The sequence below is a fragment of the Parasteatoda tepidariorum genome, chromosome 9, assembly GCF_043381705.1.
Source record: "Parasteatoda tepidariorum isolate YZ-2023 chromosome 9, CAS_Ptep_4.0, whole genome shotgun sequence".
Taxonomy (NCBI): domain Eukaryota; kingdom Metazoa; phylum Arthropoda; class Arachnida; order Araneae; family Theridiidae; genus Parasteatoda; species Parasteatoda tepidariorum.
Genome location: NC_092212.1, coordinates 5,188,848 through 5,207,594, shown reverse-complemented (window position 1 = coordinate 5,207,594; position 18,747 = coordinate 5,188,848). Strand labels below are relative to the sequence as shown.

The 18,747-nt window shown below is 38.1% G+C and overlaps 1 protein-coding gene and 1 long non-coding RNA gene across 2 annotated transcripts in view; one reads left to right on the top strand and one right to left on the bottom strand.

Moving 5' to 3' along the window:
- The window catches only part of LOC122272193 (uncharacterized), a 25,022-nt gene extending 18,773 nt beyond the window's left edge, over nt 1–6,249 (bottom strand). The window contains exon 1 of the long non-coding RNA XR_006226839.2: nt 6,065–6,249. This is a non-coding gene — a long non-coding RNA (uncharacterized lncRNA). The remainder of the gene's footprint in view (nt 1–6,064) is intronic.
- Nucleotides 6,250–10,919: 4,670 nt separating this feature from the next.
- Nucleotides 10,920–17,882, top strand: LOC107446970 (fibroin heavy chain). The gene is made up of 21 exons (XM_071185320.1): nt 10,920–11,319; nt 11,398–11,547; nt 11,638–11,853; nt 11,905–12,195; nt 12,238–12,321; nt 12,394–12,519; nt 12,706–13,134; nt 13,213–13,296; nt 13,402–13,515; nt 13,552–13,647; nt 13,978–14,199; nt 14,272–14,553; nt 14,668–14,721; nt 14,752–14,847; nt 14,938–15,051; nt 15,154–15,249; nt 15,340–15,495; nt 15,568–15,591; nt 15,682–15,735; nt 15,775–16,161; nt 17,349–17,882. Exons 1-21 carry the CDS (start codon nt 10,920–10,922, stop codon nt 17,801–17,803), a joined length of 3,930 nt encoding a protein of 1,309 aa, XP_071041421.1. The 3' UTR covers nt 17,804–17,882.
- Nucleotides 17,883–18,747: the final 865 nt, after the last annotated feature.

The following is an 18,747-nucleotide window of genomic DNA, read 5'->3' as shown; positions in this document are numbered from 1 at the left end:
TATATATATATATTCGCAAAATTAAGAGAATGTCGACTTTCACCCGTGAATATCAACAATCACATAGTCGCCGCTTTGGGGAAAGTCCGCAATATTTGTTATATTCTATTTGATATTAATTTATTCATTGATATTATTGTATTAGTTCGATATTTTCCATATCTGCTGAGGATATATTAAGAGAATTAACAGTGTTTGGAGTACCTATTAAATTAATACTGGGCAGTGGCACTTGACCTTAAAAAATATTATTGTTAGTCATATCGGGCAGTGGCACTTCAATTAGATCTAGTATATATTTCGGACAAAGTGATTGTCAACATTCACCACTGGTGGAAGTCAACAAACACACTCATTTCCGTCATTCAACAATAACATTAAATGCATTTGCTTCAGGCATCATTAAAAAAAGTTCTTAACAGTCAGTATGTTTAACTACAGTTTGCACACATATTTATATTATTTTAGTTGATCAAACCAATATTTAACTATAATTGACTTTTTATAGAACTGTATTATTTCCAACATATTTTTAAAAATTAAAAAAAAAATTAATGAAGAAAACAAATTTTAAAAGGGGATTATTAAATGAAGATATCGATATCGGTCACCGATTCATTAGGTTTGAGGAAAAAAATGGCTACTAAGTTACCATTAAGTTGTAGTCTGCCGATCCCAAAAAAACAAACAACAACCTTCAAACCTAAAACATGGACATGGGATGTGAATTTAATTTGAAGAAATGTATTGATGGGACTTAGAAATGAATCGTACTATATTACTACTAACTTACATGTGTACTACTGCAAATTATGGTTATTTATGGACCTCATGCAAAAACTAAATTTCTTCAGGCTTCAGCCACAAATCTAAATAATAAGCCTCATTCTTCATCGCTGATTTCATCAAAATCTACCAAATTTTTCTGCTCAACGAGCCACAGTTTTACGTAGAGAAAAGCATGTTCAGTCGTATGCCACAGCTTTGTAGAGATCGTCTACGTTTATTGTAAATGTTTGTTTTGATTTTGTGGTCAAAGTTATAACGATATTCCACTACATTAGCATTCTTAATTTACGGATTGTGGCAAAATCTCTTATTTTCCCTTACGTAACTTCGATATTCTTCTCGGGTGCATTCGCATTTCCCCAGATCTGAGGTATGCGCAATTATTTAAAGGTTAACGTACGGGAACGTAGCGAAGGTTACGTAAATTTGCGAAATCTCTCTAATTTTAAAATTTGCCCGCATTTACAGTTGCTTAGGTCTAAAAGAAAGAATTGTCATTGAAATTTCCTTAATTTATGAAATCAATTATTGATAAATTTTGAACATAATTACTTTTATTTCGGATTTCATATTTTGGAACAAATTCAATAGCTACAATCTAACAGATTTTTTCAGTAACAATTGGATAGTTTTTTATGTAAGAAAAATGCCAAAATATATTTTGACTTGTAATTTGAGCATCAGAAAAAATATATAAGAGGAATAAAGGTTTCCATTTGCGTCAAAGGATTCATTACAAGTAAGTATACGAGGCCCATAGTGTAAAGATTGATTATAAATTTTTTTGCGAACGCAGTTATTTGCGTAATAATGCTGTCTTTCAGTTTTTTAATACCTCCAAAATTTAATTTCTTTAGTTAATTTCTATTTTAAAAGGCATTTTTATTGTTCTAGATCGGTATATTTTTCTAGAATTAAGGAAAGTAATCGAAATAGTTCGTTTCGTTTGTTCCGAAGAAACTTATAAGTATGTAGACCATTATCTTTCAAAAGAAAGTTCTAATTAAAATACAATATAAAAAGAAATTATGCTCACAAATCGACTATAAGGAAATTGTTATTTTGTTCTACCATTCAACAAATTGAGATTTTTTGTAATGTTTGAATATTTAGGATTAAACAAAAAAGCTGTTTGTAATACCAAGCTTATCTCAATAACAATCTTTGCCAAAATTCTTTTTTAAAAATACTCACAAACGACTAAGAGCTGAAAAAGTGAACATGTAACGATTAATTAAATAATTTCAAGAAACTCTAAACAAGATTTTTTTAATGTTAGAATACGCAGTTTCAAACTACAGAGCTGTTTTTAATACCCAGTTTATCCCAATAACTATTTTTGCCAAATTCTTACTTAAAATTACTCACAAGCGCCTAAGAGCTGAAAAAGCGAATTAATAAAATAATTTTAAAAAACTCAAGAAAAAAGAAATTTTTTTTAATGGCAGAATAAGCAGTTTTAAAAAACAAAGCTATTTGTAATACCAAGCTTATCTCAATAACTATCTTTGCCAAAATTCTTTTTTAAAAATACTCGCAAACGTCTAAGAGCTGAAAAAGTGAACATGTAACGATTAATGAAATAATTTCAAGAAACTCTAAACAAGATTTTTTTTAATGTTAGAATACGCAGTTTCAAACTACAGAGCTGTTTTTAATACCCAGTTTATCCCAATAACTATTTTTGCTAAATTCTTACTTAAAATTACTCACAAACGCCTAATAGCTGAAAAAGCGAATTAATAAAATAATTTTAAAAAACTCAAGAAAAAAGAGATTTTTTTTTAATGGCAGAATAAGCAGTTTTAAAAAACAAAGCTGTTTTTAATACCAAGCTTATCTCAATAACAATCTTTGCCAAAATTCTTTTTTAAAAATACTCGCAAACGTCTAAGAGCTGAAAAAGTGAACATGTAACGATTAATAAAATAATTTTAAAAAACTAAAAAAAAAGAGATTTTTTTTAATTGGCAGAATAAGCAGTTTTAAAAAACAAAGCTGTTTTTAATACCGAGTTTATCCCAATAACTATTTTAGCCAAATTCTTTTCTAAAAATACTCACAAACGCCTAAGAGCTGAAAAAGCGAATTAATAAAATAATTTTAAAAAACTAAAAAAAAAGAGATTTTTTTTAAATGGCAGAATAAGCAGTTTTAAACATCAAAGCTGTTTTTAATACCGAGTTTATCCCAATAACTATTTTTGCCAAATTCTTTTTATAAAAATACTCACAAACGCCTAAGAGCTGAAAAAGTAAATAAGCAACGATTAATAAAATAATTTTAAAAAGATCAAAAAAATACTTTTTTTTAATGTTACAATACGCAGTTTTAAACAACGAAGCTGTTTTTATATCCCAATAACTATTTTTGCCAAATTCTTATTTGAAAATACTCACAAAAGCCTGAGAGCTGAAAAAGTGAACATGTAACAATTAATAAAATAATTTTTAAAGAACTCAAAAATTAACAACAATTTTTTTATAGGTTTGGATGATGGAGCAAGCATTAAAGGAATAAAATATTGAGAGAAACTTATAAAAATCGAGTTGATAGAGTATCAGTTAATTTTCTAAATATTACGTTCATTTTATATTAAGTTTATCTTAAAAGGTGTTGCCAGCTTTTCTCATAAAATTTTAAAAGGAAGAAGATGAAAAGTCACTGGAGTAATTGATGTTGTTATTTTTATTCGAAAATTAACAAATTTTCATTTGCTTTCTTTAAAAAATTTTACAAAGAAAGTCTCTCAACACATTTTAAGAAAAAAACTTATAAAAAATGAACATAATATCTGGAAAATTAACTAATATTATATCAACTCAATTCTTTTAAATTACTCTCAATATTTTTTTTCATACTTCTTCACTCAAAATCATCAAACTTTATTGTTTTTAAATTTTTTAAACTTATTTTATTTTATGTAATTTTTCATCCTGGTTTTTTTCAATCCTTCTAAAAAATTGGATTCTATTTCTCAATATTCTCTCATCTTGGCAAATTGAAAGTAGAACTCGATATATTGAATTTTACACATTGTATTTTTGCAATTGGTATCTGTTTATTTTAAAAATGCCTAATATAATTCTGATTTGAAAATGTTAAAATGCAAATGAAAAAGTTTTTATTGTCATTGAAAATGAATTTAAACTGGCGATTTTAATTGAGTATCAAAAATAGGTAGAAATGTGTGAACGTTAAAGATAAAAAGGATTGGTAATTAAAATTAACTTTATGGTAAATGATATCAAAAACTGTACATAAATAAAAATATATGTACTTATAGTGGCTCATATGCAAGAAAATTTTGCAATATAACTTCAGTTGTATGCTTTTATTTTTGTATTTCCATTTTCTTTAAACATCACGTGACAAGGTTTTAATTTTTGTGGCCAGCTGCTTAAAATTAATTTTCAGAAATCAATTTTATTACTATAAGAATTCTGTCACCTTCTGTTAAATGATTAAACAAACTTGTTTTTTAAATTTGTTTTAATTAAAAGTTCTAGACTGTTTTTTGAATAAACTGAACTGATTAGCACTATAAACATACTAGTTAAATTTTAGATAGTAAACTGAATAGCACTAATCAATTGAATAGTGCTATTAAGCAAACTGCTTCGTAGGGAGACAATTTAAAACCTCATATTTTAAGGAAAAACTTGAATGTTAGCAATAAAATACGTANAATATATATATATATATTATAAGTCTAAAATATGTGTACATTAATTTGCAGTTTTTGTAGCACTAGAAAGAGAAAATCATCTTTGAATTTTAAGAATCTTCAAAATAAATCAAAATTGTAATACTACTTGTTTTGAAAAATTCACGAGCTATTAGGAAAAAATTAATTCTTTATTAAAATTTCCAAAAATGTAAACATTTTTTGTAGCAAATCACAAAATGAAAATTCGTGATAAGTCCAGGCTGGTTTTTAAGTTAAAATAAAAATAAAATGTTGTCTTTGTGATTATACGGTTCTATTTATGTTATAAGATTGCGAAAATAGAATGGAAATGTCTTTCTTTTAAGTAATTTTAAGACTCCTGACTTTCCATAGCAGCCAATTGTGATCCTTCTGTAGTTAAAAGTTGAATTATAACACCATTTACCAATACAAATGAAATTGCCGAGTGAAGCCAACTCATTCCTTAATGGCTCCAACACTTCAATATAGGTAGATTAGATTGATAACGAAAAGTTAATGATTAATTTTAAAAAACCAAGAAGTTTGTAAAATATAAATGTTGTAAAGTTTAAATGTTTTGAAAAATCTAATGCTCTTTGCAAGTCTTTCGTAAAGTTTAAAAGATAAAACAGCTATGGCTCTCACGATTTTATTAAAAATATAGATAGATGAAATTAAAGAAACGGAATAAAACGCCACGATCGTTTTTTTTTAACAGTTTTGATCCGTGTCTATTTTTCCAAAAGACAAAGACATGCATCTAAATTATTTCAGTGTTAGCTAGCATCATTCATAAATAAAAAACGTGAGTGTATTTAATCTAATAACACATTTTAATAATACTAAGTTATATAGTTGGTTCTGAAAATCTGGATTATAATACTATTAAACCATATTGGTTGTTGAATGTCTGTTTTTCGTAAAGACAAAGAAGACTTGTATCTCAATTATTTCTTTATTAGCATTAATCCAGGAAAAGCAAGGTATACGTATTTACCGATATATTTAAATAATACTATATATATATATATTTGGCTCTGAAAATTTGGATCATAATTCTATTTAACCATATTGATTGCAAGGCTGAAGGCCTATATATAGCGAGACGGAAAAGAGCAAAAACTGGTACGAAAGGTATTTCATTGTAGCATTTTTTTCAAGAAACATTAAATTTCTGTAACTACCGTAATTTTTTTACAATTTTAGCATAGATAAAATATAGCTTCTTTATAGAAAAGTAAATATAGCTGAATAATTAAAAAAAAGAATAGTTTAACTCCTCCCGAAAACATGCTAAAACTGAAATGGGTTTACTACCAGCTTTTCCTCCTTTCCGTCTCGCTTTCACCCATGATTGATTGTGAACAAAGTATCCACTTAATAACTCTTTTCTCAATATTTCGATATCGGCGGGTAAATTTTTAAGTAACGTCTTCAATTTTTTAATAGTATTTTGAGCTTTATCCATTTTCTCTGACACGTCTTTAAAATTTATATCTATTTTCTTTAACGCACCTCAAAACGTCAAAGATAAAAAATAAAAAGTTCTCCCAATGAACTTCCAAATAATTGATTACTACTTACCGAACAACTTACTCGCCATTCTTAAGGGAAAACTTACTTGTCTGAGAGACAAAGTTTTTGGCGTTATTTTTCATTGCCTAGATAGATTAAACAGAAAGTGTTTTTCGAGAAGGAAACAAAATGAAATATCTACGGGGTCTACATGAATAATCCCAGGGACACGAAGTAAGCAGCTTATTCTACAGAACCACGAAGTAAACCAAATTTTATTTGATTATATGAATACATTACTTATATTTTCATCAATATTAATATTTTATCCTATTTCAACTTGTTTTATGGTTTTCTGAGACAGACTAAAAATAGTAAAAACATCATGCGTTTTCGTGAAAATCCATAACTTTCGATGTGCACCTGAGAAAAATTGACAAAATATTTTCAATAAAAGTAGTCAGCGTGATAAATACGTCAATAAAATCGACAACAGAGACAGATTTTATTGAGGTTTGGTGATAAAAGTGACACCTGCAACTCATAAAATGTGTTTTTCTGATGACAGGTCGCAATCTCAATGATAATCAATGCAGATTTAACTCTGAGACGGAATAACATTTCTCATAAAATCTTCATAAATATTCAAAAAGAAGAAAGGTAAAAAACTCAGCATTTCAATTCCAATTAATTAGCTACTTTATCAATTAATTAAGCATTTCATTTATATTCGTGAAACAAAAAAAGGTGCTCATTTGCATTAGTTATCTTTGATTGTCGATTGCTTTCATTTGCTGTCGAGGAAAAACAGTGAGGATTTCTTAGTATTTACAAAATATGCAAATTACTAATTCTCACTTTTTTTCTTATTGTATTATCTTGATGACGCTTCTTTCTTAATTTTCAAAAATTAATTTTCAGTACTTTGTATCATAAGAAGCTTTTGTTTTCTATTCTACTCACAATCTATTTTAAATAAAAATTTGCTATTTTTTTTTCTCGAAAGAATACATAGAAAAAAAGTCAATAGTAATATTCTAGCTTAAGGGCCAACTAAAATTACAAAGAAGAGTAATTTTTTATATAAATTATACAAATATATTATACAAATACATGTATTATACAAATATATATATTATTCAGATACTCGGGGTGAAGCCCCCTGTTCTCTCACGCTCATCCACCCCGTTGATTGATTCGCAGTAATTGCTGCTTCTTGGCAAGAAACAGTTGAAATTACTAAACTAAATCTCTCTTTCTCTCTCTCTCTCTCTCTCTCTCTATANGAGACATTGTTTTAAAATATATATAATCCTTTTTCTAAGTATCATTTTTTGAAATGGTATTTAAAATAAAAAGTATATTGTTTTAACAAATTTAACAGTTAATAAGATCAGATAGATTTAAATATCTTTATCTTAAAATGTAACGTAGAACTACGTTATTCTAACAATAATAATAAAAAAACGATCTTCTTAAATTCCTAATTTAGAAGGAAAAATCAAAAACGTAATAATAATTGGTACAGGCAAATACATTTAAATTACGGATGCAAAAATATTTGTAGGAAATCACCATCATGACTTATATCAATTTTATGCTGATGTCAACCAAACTAATTTGAAAATGAATGTGGGAAACCTGGATCCTACCATGTGATATTCTGGTCAATAAAAATGCATCGACAACAATGGATAAATGTAACATCATCTTAAAATCTTTTTATACTGTAAGATAATCTGAATCGTTTAGTGTAGCTGCACAATTTAGTGAAACTACTGTATATTTTACAACTTCAAAAATAGATTATTACTCTAAATATAGTACAATATATTTATCTTTTAACCGAGAAAAAATTAAAATGAAACTGAGATTATAGGTTTAAATTAATAGGTTTTTTTAAACAGAATAACTGATTAAAAATTAGATTTTTTTTCAATTTACAATCATATGTTCTTAATCAATCAACCAATCTTATTCGCATAATACACTAGCTAACAAATTCGACCAATTTTGACATTTGAATTTTGAACACATATGACCTTAATTTATCGCATCATAAGCTGAAATATATTATCGCCTTCTTTCTACCACATCCTACGAACCACAGAAGTGGGGGCATTTAGTAGTCACTTGAGTTAAATGTAAAAAATCTTGGTTTTCACAATATTATTTTGGAGATTTTCCTTTTGGCTATAATTGATTTCAGTTGCAGTGCAATTCTTATTCTCTTTAAAATACATTATCTGAATTAAAAAAAAGAATCAAATTTTTAAAGATGCTGGATTGGAAAATTGCTCCCCGGTAAGAGTACTCGTGGTTTTTTCATGCGCTGGGCCGTTCGTGATTTTCAAATTTATCCGCTTTATTCGTTCCGCTCTTCTGTTTATCATTTTCTTCAATACAAAAATAGCCAACAATTCGCATTTTCTTAGTTTAGTTAAGAAATTTTAAATGAAATTAAAGTTTTCATTATAATTGGAACCGACTACATCCAAAAGGAAGATACGTCGCGCTAAAGCTGCATCATGGGCTATTGGCGGAGGTTTGTGAAACATCCTTTGGAATGATCCGAGGACATGACATCGCAATCTTGATCCTCTGCAGAGGGAATGGTTCCATTGCTTCGGTAGCCCAATGACCTGCGCGTGAAGTCGAGCACTTCACGATAGAATGGTTTAACGAACTGTTTAATACCACAAACCTTCGGTCCCTTTGCAGGCTGATCAAAGTGATCACGAGCACACACACACTGAACACAGCCGGTGATGAATGACTTCGGTGTTTTTCTGGGAACAGTCAGTCCATTGCGGGGCCACTAAAATAGGAATGCAATCTATTAGGATCAGAGTGCTGAAGACGTTGAACAATCTCAAAAAAGTTCTTAAATCACAAAAAGTCCCACTCCAAAACTTCTATATTTTAAACTCCAAAACATTATTGGGGGCTGGGATAGCATGGCTGGTAGGGTGCTGCCCATGCCCAAATTATTGTGAACCCGTCGGCCGAAGTAATCCCAGAGTACAAAATGGTTATTGCACGCTAAATCTGTCCGGGGTAGTCCTCCAAGCTCTCATAACAAGTCAAGATACTGGTAAAAGATGCAAGTGAAGATACTAGAGGTACTGGATCGGAGATTGATCATGCTCTGGCTCAGATCAAAATTATGATCTACGGATGGATGGACGGTGTGTGAATGCGTCCTCCCTGTCAAACAGAATGTGATGTACGTATCTTGTCTCCGAATCAGCCTCAGTAGTTTTCAGTAGACCGTCGCCAATAGTCCATTACGGATCTCTAGTGTGACGTAAATAAATGTACCGTACCAAAATGCTATCGTGCATTGTCTCGTGCGAAAGCAGGCAAGACAGTTAATGGTCTATTTGGTGTAACTTCGTGGATAGGTATATATAAATAAAAAGTCGTATATAATAAATAAAATATAATAAATGAAAAACATAATAAATAAAAATATAATAAATAAAAAAATATAATAAATAATAAATAAAAAATAAAAAGTCGAAAAAATAAGGAAATAAGATATATTCTAGCCATCAGTTCCCACGATTATATACGTAAGGACGAGTGCTTTTTAATATTGTATTAATACTAATTGCTATAAAACTTATTGTTATTTTTCTTAATTTTCTTCGTTAATCTCTCCTAGTATAATCTATTTAGTATAAAAGTAAATACGCTTATTACATTAGAAAAAATTTAAGTCCAAATGGAAATATTTACAAATTTTGCGGCAGAGAAAGAAGAAAGGTTTAAAACAGTTTCATTATTGGATGCGTTTAAACGGGAAAAGAAATTAGATTACAATTCAGATTATATCAAAACTTCTGTGAATCCACACTTTCTGGTTGAGATTCTTCGCAGTGGTTGTCTTAAAAAATTTGTTTCATTTTCATAAACAGATAGTATTTTTACATAACATTCACGCACTTATTTTCAATATGGGACTTTAATACATTTGTTAAGGTTATTTATCTATAGTGGTCAATAAAATTCATATAATTTAGGTCAGTTAAACTTAGATAACTAAATGAAAAGTTTTCTTTTAAACAGTATTACAGGTTACTAATAAGAAATAATCCTGTTTTCTAATAATCTCAATTTATTAATAAAGTCAAACTCCGGTTTAACGAACCCCTATTTACCGAATTTCGCGATTTAACACATTTTATAAAGCTACTGAAGTAGATTTGTAAGAAACAATGAATAGTGACTCTGACACAGAAGTCGATAATAATATATCGATAGTGATAACTGCTATTTTTCTGATGATTTGCACAGTTTCGAAACAGTGAAAACTTATCTAATGCAGCAAATGAAGAAGTAAACTTTTTTTATAAGGTAAGAAATAAAGAAAAATAAGCAACCCTTACTCACTAAATGATTTAAAATTTCAAATTAATCAGCGCGTAATCATTCGCTGTATTTTAAGTTCCTGAATAAAAAGTGTAAGATTTTTTTTTGTTTTGCGTATTTGATTATTAGAGATGTTCGGATATTCCATATGGATAATCAATTTTTTTATTATACCCCTGATATTATGCATTATCCTCGATTTAGCGAATAATATTTTCGGTCCCCATGAATTCGCTTAATCGGGGTCAGACAGTATTTTCCGAAATTAAACCAATTTTAATGCTGGAGACATTGTTTTAAATGTTTAGTTACTTTAGGTATTTGACATACAATGGTATTAGAAAAATTTATATCTCTTAATAATTAGAAAAGTTCTTAATTTATTTGTGTTTTACATAATTTGAGGACAGTGTGATTAAAAAGAACTTTTTAATAAAACGGGAAAAATGCGGAATACCAAGCAGCCATGAGTAGCAAGGAAATATTACATATTCATGAACAGCTGGAAACTGCGTAGTAGAAAATTCAAATAAGAATCTGTCTTGTCACGATGTACCTGCGTCTTGTTCAACTGCGCAGTCAAAAGACAGCTGGAATCTTTCATGTCGTGACTTCTTGCTTTGACAAGTCACGAAAAATGCAGTATAAAAATGGTAGTACAGGCAGTGCTGCAGCCTCAGCTGGAGCAGGAGGATACGGCCAAGGAGCAGGTCAAGGCTATGGTGCTGGCGCAGGCTCTGGCGCAGGTGCAGGAGGAGCAGGAGGTTATGGACAAGGAGCAGGTCAAGGCTCTGGTGCTGGTGCAGGAGCAGGTGCTGGTGCTGGAGCCGCTGGAGGATATGGACAAGGAGCAGGTCAAGGCTATGGTGCAGGCTCTGGAGCTGGTGCCGGAGCTGCAGCTGCAGCAGGTGCAGGAGCAGGTGGAGCAGGAGGTTATGGACAAGGAGCAGGTCAAGGCTATGGTGCTGGCTTAGGATCTGGTGCAGCAGCAGGTGCTAGAGCTGCTGGAGGATATGGACAAGGAGCAGGTCAAGGCTATGGTGCTGGTGCAGGATCTGCAAGTGCTGGTGCTGGAGCCGCTGGAGGATATGGACAAGGAGCAGGTCAAGGCTATGGTGCTGGTGCAGGATCTGCAAGTGCTGGTGCTGGAGCCGCTGGAGGATATGGACAAGGAGCAGGTCAAGGCTATGGTGCTGGTGCAGGATCTGGAGCTGGTGCCGGAGCTGCAGCTGCAGCAGGTGGAGCAGGAGGTTATGAACAAGGAACAGGTCAAGGCTATGGTGCGGGAGCAGGTTCTGGTGCAGGAGCAGGTGCTGGTGCTGGTGGGGGATATGGACAAGGAGCAGGTCAAGGCTATGGTGCAGGTGCAGGCTCCGGAGCTGGTGCTGGAGCTGCAGCAGGTGCAGGAGCAGGTGGAGCAGGAGGTTACGGACAAGGAGCAGGTCAGGGCTATGGTGCTGGCGCAGGGTCTGGTGCAGGAGCAGGTGCTGGAGGATCTGGACAAGGAGCAGGTCAAGGCTATGTTGCGGGCGCAGGGTCTGGTGCAGGAGCAGGTGCTGGTGCAGCAGGTGGAGCAGGAGGTTATGGACAAGGAGCAGGTGAAGGCTATGGTGCTGGCGCAGGGTCGGGAGCAGGAGCAGGTGCTGGTGTTGGAGCTGCCGGAGGATATGGACAAGGAGCAGGTCAAGGCTATGGTGCTGGTGCTGGGTCTGGAGCTGGTGCCGGAGCTTCAGCTACAGCAGGTACAGGAGCAGGTGGAGCAGGAGGTTATGGACAAGGAGCAGGTCAAGGATATGGTGCTGGCGCAGGATCTGGTGCAGGAGCAGGTGCTGGTGCTGGAGCTGCTGGAGGATATGGACAAGGAGCAGGTCAAGGCTATGGTGCGGGCGCAGGGTCTGGTGCAGGAGCAGGTGCTGGTGCAGGAGCTGGTAGCGGATATGGACAAGGAGCTGGTCAAGGCTATGGAGTGGGTGCAGGATCTGGAGCTGGTGCAGGGGCAGCAGCTGCTGCAGGTGCCGGAGCAGGTGGAGCTGGAGGTTATGGACAAGGAGCAGGTCAAGGCTATGGTGCTGGTGCAGGCTCTGGAGCTGGTGCCGGAGCTGCAGCAGGTGCAGGAGCAGGTGGAGCCGGAGGTTATGGACAAGGAGCTGGTCAAGGCTATGGAGTGGGTGCAGGATCTAGAGCTGGTGCAGGGGCAGCAGCTGCTGCAGGTGCCGGAGCAGGTGGAGCTGGAGGTTATGGACAAGGAGCAGGTCAAGGCTATGGTTCTGGAGCTGGATCTGGTGCAGGAGCAGGTGCTGGTGCTGGAGCTGCTGGAGGATATGGACAAGGAGCAGGTCAAGGCTATGGTTCTGGTTCTGGATCAGCAGGAGCCTATTCAGTAGGAGCTGCATCAGCCAGTGGAGCAACCTCATCACAAGTTTCCCAGATCCAAAATGTAGTTACAACTACTCAAACAGAAAATATAATTGCTACAGCGGGTAGTACAGGCAGTGCTGCAGCCTCTGCAGGAGCAGGAGGATACGGCCAAGGTGCAGGTCAAGGCTATGGTGCTGGCACAGGCTCTGGCGCAGGAGCAGGTGCAGGAGGAGCAGGATATTATGGACAAGGAGCAGGTCAAGGCTATGGTGCAGGAGCAGGTGCTGGTGCAGGAGCAGGTGCAGGAGGAGCAGGAGGTTACGGACAAGGAGCAGGTCAAGGCTATGGTGCTGGAGCAGGAGCAAGTGCTGGTGCTGGAGCCGCTGGAGGATATGGACAAGGAGCAGGTCAAGGCTATGGTGCTGGTGCCGGAGCTGCAGCAGGTGCAGAAGCAGGTGGAGCCGGAGGTTACGGACAAGGAGCAGGTCAAGGCTATGGTGCGGGGGCAGGTTCTGGAGCAGGAGCAGGTGCTGGTGCTGGAGCTGGTGGAGGATATGGACAAGGAGCAGGTCAAGGCTATGGAGCTGGAGCAGGATCTGGAGCTGGTGCAGGGGCAGCAGCTGCTGCTGCAGGTGCCAGAGCAGGTGGAGCTGGAGGTTATGGACAAGGAGCAGGTCAAGGATATGGTGCTGGTGCAGGCTCTGGAGCTGGTGCAGGAGCTGCAGCTGCAGCAGGCGCAGGAGCAGGTGGGGCAAGAGGTTATGGACAAGGAGCAGGTCAAGGCTATGGTGCAGGCGCAGGATCAGGAGTAGGAGCAGGAGCAGGTGCAGGAGCAGGTGCTGGAGCTGCTGGGGGATATGGACAAGGAGTAGGTCAAGGCTATGGCACTGGTGCAGGATCTGGAGCCGGTGCAGGGGCAGGTGCTGGAGGATATGGACAAGGAGCAGGTCAAGGCTATGGTACTGGTTCAGGATCAGCAGGAGCCTATTCAATTGGAACTGCATCAGCCAGCGGAGCAACCTCATCACAAGTTTCCCAGACCCAAAATGTAGTTACAACTACTCAAACAGAAAATATAATTGCTACAGCTGGTAGTACAGGCAGTGCTGCCGCCTCTGCAGGAGCAGGAGGATACGGCCAAGGAGCAGGTCAAGGCTATGGTGCTGGCGCAGGCTCTAGCGCAGGTGCAGGAGGAGCAGAAGGTTATGGACAAGGAGCAGGTCAAGGCTATGGTGCTGGTGCAGGAGCAGGTGCTGGAGCCGCTGGAGGATATGGACAAGGAGCAGATCAAGGCTATGGTGCGGGAGCAGGGTCTGGTGCAGGAGCAGGTGCTGGCGCTGGAGCTGGTGGAGGATATGGACAAGGAGCAGGTCAAGGCTATGGAGCTGGTGCAGGCTCTGGAGCTGGTGCCGGAGCTGCAGCTGCAACAGGAGCAGGAGCAGGTGGAGCAGGAGGTTATGGACAAGGAGCAGGTCAAGGCTACGGTGCTGGCGCAGGATCTGGTGCAGGTGCTGGTGCTGCTGGAGGATATGGACAAGGAGCAGGTCAAGGCTATGGTGCTGGAGCAGGATCTGGTGCAAGAGCAGGTGCTGGAGCTGCAGGAGGATATGGACAAGGAGCAGGTCAAGGGTATGGTGCAGGCTCTGGAGCTGGTGCCGGAGCTGCTGCTGCAGCAGGTGCAGGAGCAGGTGGAGCAGGAGGTTATGGACAAGGAGCAGGTCAAGGCTATGGTGCTGGCGCAGGATCTGGTGCAGGAGCAGGTGCTGGTGTTGCTGGAGGATATGGACAAGGAGCAGGTCAAGGCTATGGTGCTGGAGCAGGATCTGGTGCAAGAGCAGGTGCTGGAGCTGCAGGAGGATATGGACAAGGAGCAGGTCAAGGGTATGGTGCAGGCTCTGGAGCTGGTGCCGGAGCTGCTGCTGCAGCAGGTGCAGGAGCAGGTGCAGGAGCAGGTGGAGCAGGAGGTTATGGACAAGGAGCAGGTCAAGGCTATGGTGCTGGCGCAAGATCTGGTGCAGCAGCAGGTGCTGGTGCAGGAGCTGGTAGCGGATATGGACAAGGAGCTGGTCAAGGCTATGGAGCTGGAGCAGGGGCAGCAGCTGCTGCAGGTGCCGGAGCAGGTGGAGCTGGAGGATATGGACAAGGAGCAAGTCAAGGCTATGGTTCTGGTGCCGGCTCTGGCGCTGCAGCTGCAGCAGGTGCAGGAGCAGGTGGAGCCGGAATTTATGGACAAGGAGCTGGTCAAGGCTATGGTGCTGGCGCAGGAACTGGTGGAGGTGCAGGAGCAGGTGCTGGAGCTGGTAGCGGATATGGACAAGGAGCAGGTCAAGGCTATGGAATGGGTGCAGGATTTGGAGCTGGTGCAGGGGCAGCAGCTGCTGCAGGTGCCGGAGCAGGTGGAGCTGGAGGCTATGCACAAGGAGCAGGTCAAGGCTATGGTGCTGGTGCAGGCTCTGGAGCTGGTGCCGGAGCTGCAGCAGGTGCAGGAGCAGGTGGAGCAGGAGGTTATGGACAAGGAGCAAGTCAAGGCTATGGTTCTGGTGCCGGCTCTGGCACTGCAGCTGCAGCAGGTGCAGGAGCAGGTGGAGCCGGAGGTTATAGACAAGGAGCAGGTCAAGGATATGGTGCTGGCGCAGGATCTGGTGCAGGAGCAGGTGCTGGAGCAGGAGGAGCTGGAGGTTATAGACAAGGAGCAGGTCAAGGCTATGGTGCTGGTGCAGGGTCTGGAGCTGGTGCCGGAGCTGCAGCTGCAGCAGGTGCCGGAGCAGGTGGAGCCGGAGGTTATGGACAAGGAGCAGGTCAAGGATATGGTGCTGGCGCAGGATCTGGTGCAGGAGCAGGTGCTGGAGCAGGAGGAGCCGGAGGTTATGGACAAGGAGCTGGTCAAGGCTATGGTGCTGGCGCAGGAACTGGTGGAGGTGCAGGAGCAGGTGCTGGAGCAGGTGGAGCTGGAGGTTATGGACAAGGAGCAGGTCAAGGCTATGGTGCTGGTGCAGGCTCTGGAGCTGGTGCCGGAGCTGCAGCAGGTGCAGGAGCAGGTGGAGCAGGAGGTTATGGACAAGGAGCAGGTCAAGGCTATGGTGCTGGTGCAGGATCTGGTGCAGGAGCAGGTGCTGGAGCTGCTGGAGGATACGGACAAGGAGCTGGTCAAGGTTATGGTACTGGTTCTGGATCAGCAGGAGCATATTCAGTAGGAACTGCATCAGCCAGTGGATCAACCGCATCACAAGTGTCACAGACCCAAAATGTAGTTACAACTACTCAAACAGAGAATATAATTGCTACAGGTGGTAGTACAGGCAGTGCTGCCGCTTCTGCAGGAGCAGGAGGATACGGCCAAGGTGCAGGACAAGGGTATGGTGCTGGTTCAGGATCTGGTGCCGGTGCAGGAGGTTATGGCCAAGGGGCAGGACAAGGCTATGGTGTTGGAGCAGGTAAATATCTTAATGAAAATTTTCTACTCAGTTTTCTATTTCCAATCCTCTCTCTGGAGTTGCGTTTGAGCAACGGATAATAGTGTCATAATCTATTTTTTGCATGTTTATTATTCCAATATCGTACAATGATCTTTGACGGATATTTGAATACATAAATATGCTTTTTGAAATATTCGAATCTTGGCTCTAATTAATAGAGTTTTTTTTAAATTAATTTTTTCGTCATATTGATTTAGATTATATCGATTTTTAGATTATACCGATTACATTAGCTTATATCGATTTATTTTTATTGATTTATTTTTTACATTAAGTTTTTTGCTTTTTTATACTTATTTCTCAATAAAGAAATCTGGGAAACAATATTCGAGGTATCTCATCAATTAATAATGGAAACGTATTTACGCGTTTCAGACATCTTTATTATATCTGAATGTTTAACTTACCTGACGAGGGGCAGAAAAGGACAAGCCTATCATGAAATATTTACGATAAATTTGAAATCAATTGATATTATATCTTGTTTTCTGGATGCAACGCCCTTGTCGTTATCGGTAGGGAATTTTTAGAGTATTCCCGACGTAAACAAACAATGAATGCCAGCAAATGTGCGTGAATCATGCTCCTTGCCCGAATTCTGCAAAGGTACAGACTGGATTGATGATTTTCCTATGCACCATTTGGTTTTAAACAGCAGAAGCTAAATTTAAAACATTTATTAAATTAAAATTATCACATTTTCTTTCTTTTAAAATTTTTTTATGTGGGGTATTCACGTAAACAGCAAAAGAGAAGAGAAACAATTATCATTTATCTTTTTTCCAATGCCCACCAGATTTATACTCGCCACTCAGGTATGCAGTAGGGTAGATTTTTGGATCACTATTTCAGGGGCAGGACATTAGGTAGGCCAACGTTGTTCCCAAGGTAAGAACAGATATCACAATGAAGGAAGGAACATCCATGGCACTCGAACGCAGGATCGTTCTGACGTTAAGTCGTCTTCCTGTACACTATACCGTCTGGTTGTCTTATTATCTAAAATTAGCCGTGATATTTATCACAATACAAATAATGGATTGCGAAAAATCATTTTAACACTTTCTATCAATTTTTTAAAAAATGATGCATGAGCTTGATGCTTTTTCTTTCAAAATTTATAAGTACATAAAAAACCCTTTTAGGTGCTGGAGCAGCCGCCGGTGGTTATGGCCAAGCAGTACAAACCGGATACAGTTCTGGAGGTGGTGCAGCTTCTGGTGCAGGTGCTGCAGCAGGAGGCTATGGCCAAGGTGTACAAACTGGATATGGAAGTGCTGCAGGAGCTAGTGCATCCGCTGCTTCACGAATTAATTCTGGAGCATCTCAATCCAGAATCAGTTCAGCTGCTTCCAGTTTGGCCTCAGGTGGGGTATTGAATGTAGGTGCCTTGCAATCCGTTGTATCTAACTTGATCGGACAAGTCAGTGCTACTTCTGCCGGAGCATCTCAAGCTGAAGTAGTTATACAAGCTCTTCTGGAACTGGTGGCTACCCTCATACACATATTGAGTACCTCCAATATAGGTCAAATCGACTTCAGCTCAATCGGAAACTCTGCAGCGGCTGTTAGTCAATCTTTAGGAGCTGTTCTCGGTTAAATTTTAAAAAAAATTTAACTTCGATCCTAAATATGTAAGTTTATAGAAACAATAATAAAAGCATATTTTTAAAGACAAATTGATTCTGTCCTTTTTTTTCATTTTTGCTTTTCTCAAACGCTGCAATGTCATAAAATGTTAATTTGTTTTCAAAGTTTGATCAAAGCAGTAATTACCAACTGTTAATGTTAAATTCAATTAAAAACCTGACTTGGAGTATCTTATGGTTTATGAAAGGTATATATATATTCAATTTTTTTTAATCATGACACTACAAATAAATAAATAATCATGACTTTGAAATATAAATAAGAAGATAAATTGTGTTGATTAAACCTCAAATCACTACACTCATCCTCCTCCCGAAACTATTTTCTCAATTTTAATCAGATTTCTTCGATCTCTCTCATTGGACAAGAGCGATTTTTTGTTACATTTTGTATGAAACATAGTGTAAGATCTCTGATTTATGTACATTTCATTCAATCTATATACATTGAGTTGTGATGGCGCAGGGGATAGATCGTTTGCCTTCCAATGAGGTGAACCGGGTTCAAATCCCAGGGATGGCGGTGCCGCAAATTCCGCTTCCGGCTGGGACCGACTACGGTGCTGACGTGAAATATTCTCAGTGGTAGACGGATCATGGATGAGAGTCCCCTTGCCGTCAGACTAGCCGTGGGAGGGATTTTCCTCCCCATGTAACGCAAATGAGAATTAGTTCCATCAATAAGTCGTCTGAGAAGGCAAATTTCTCCCAATATTTGATCCANTTGTTATAATTGTTACAATTATATATATATATATATTTACAAATATATATATACAATTTGTTTTGAATCATGACTACAAATAAATAAATAATCGTGACCTTGAAATATAAATAAGAAGATAAATTGTGTTGATTAAACCTCAAATTACTACATTCATCCTCCTCCCGAAAC

Coding starts and splice junctions, on each gene's coding strand:
- LOC107446970 (XM_071185320.1), top strand. CDS start 10,920: ATGTACCTGCGTCTTGTTCAACTGCGCAGTCAAAAGACAGCTGGAATC. Junction 14,200..14,271: donor AGGTTATGGACAAGGAGCAG/GTCAAGGCTACG, acceptor GACAAGGAGCAG/GTCAAGGCTATGGTGCTGGA. Junction 14,848..14,937: donor TGCTGCAGGTGCCGGAGCAG/GTGGAGCTGGAG, acceptor GTGCAGGAGCAG/GTGGAGCCGGAATTTATGGA.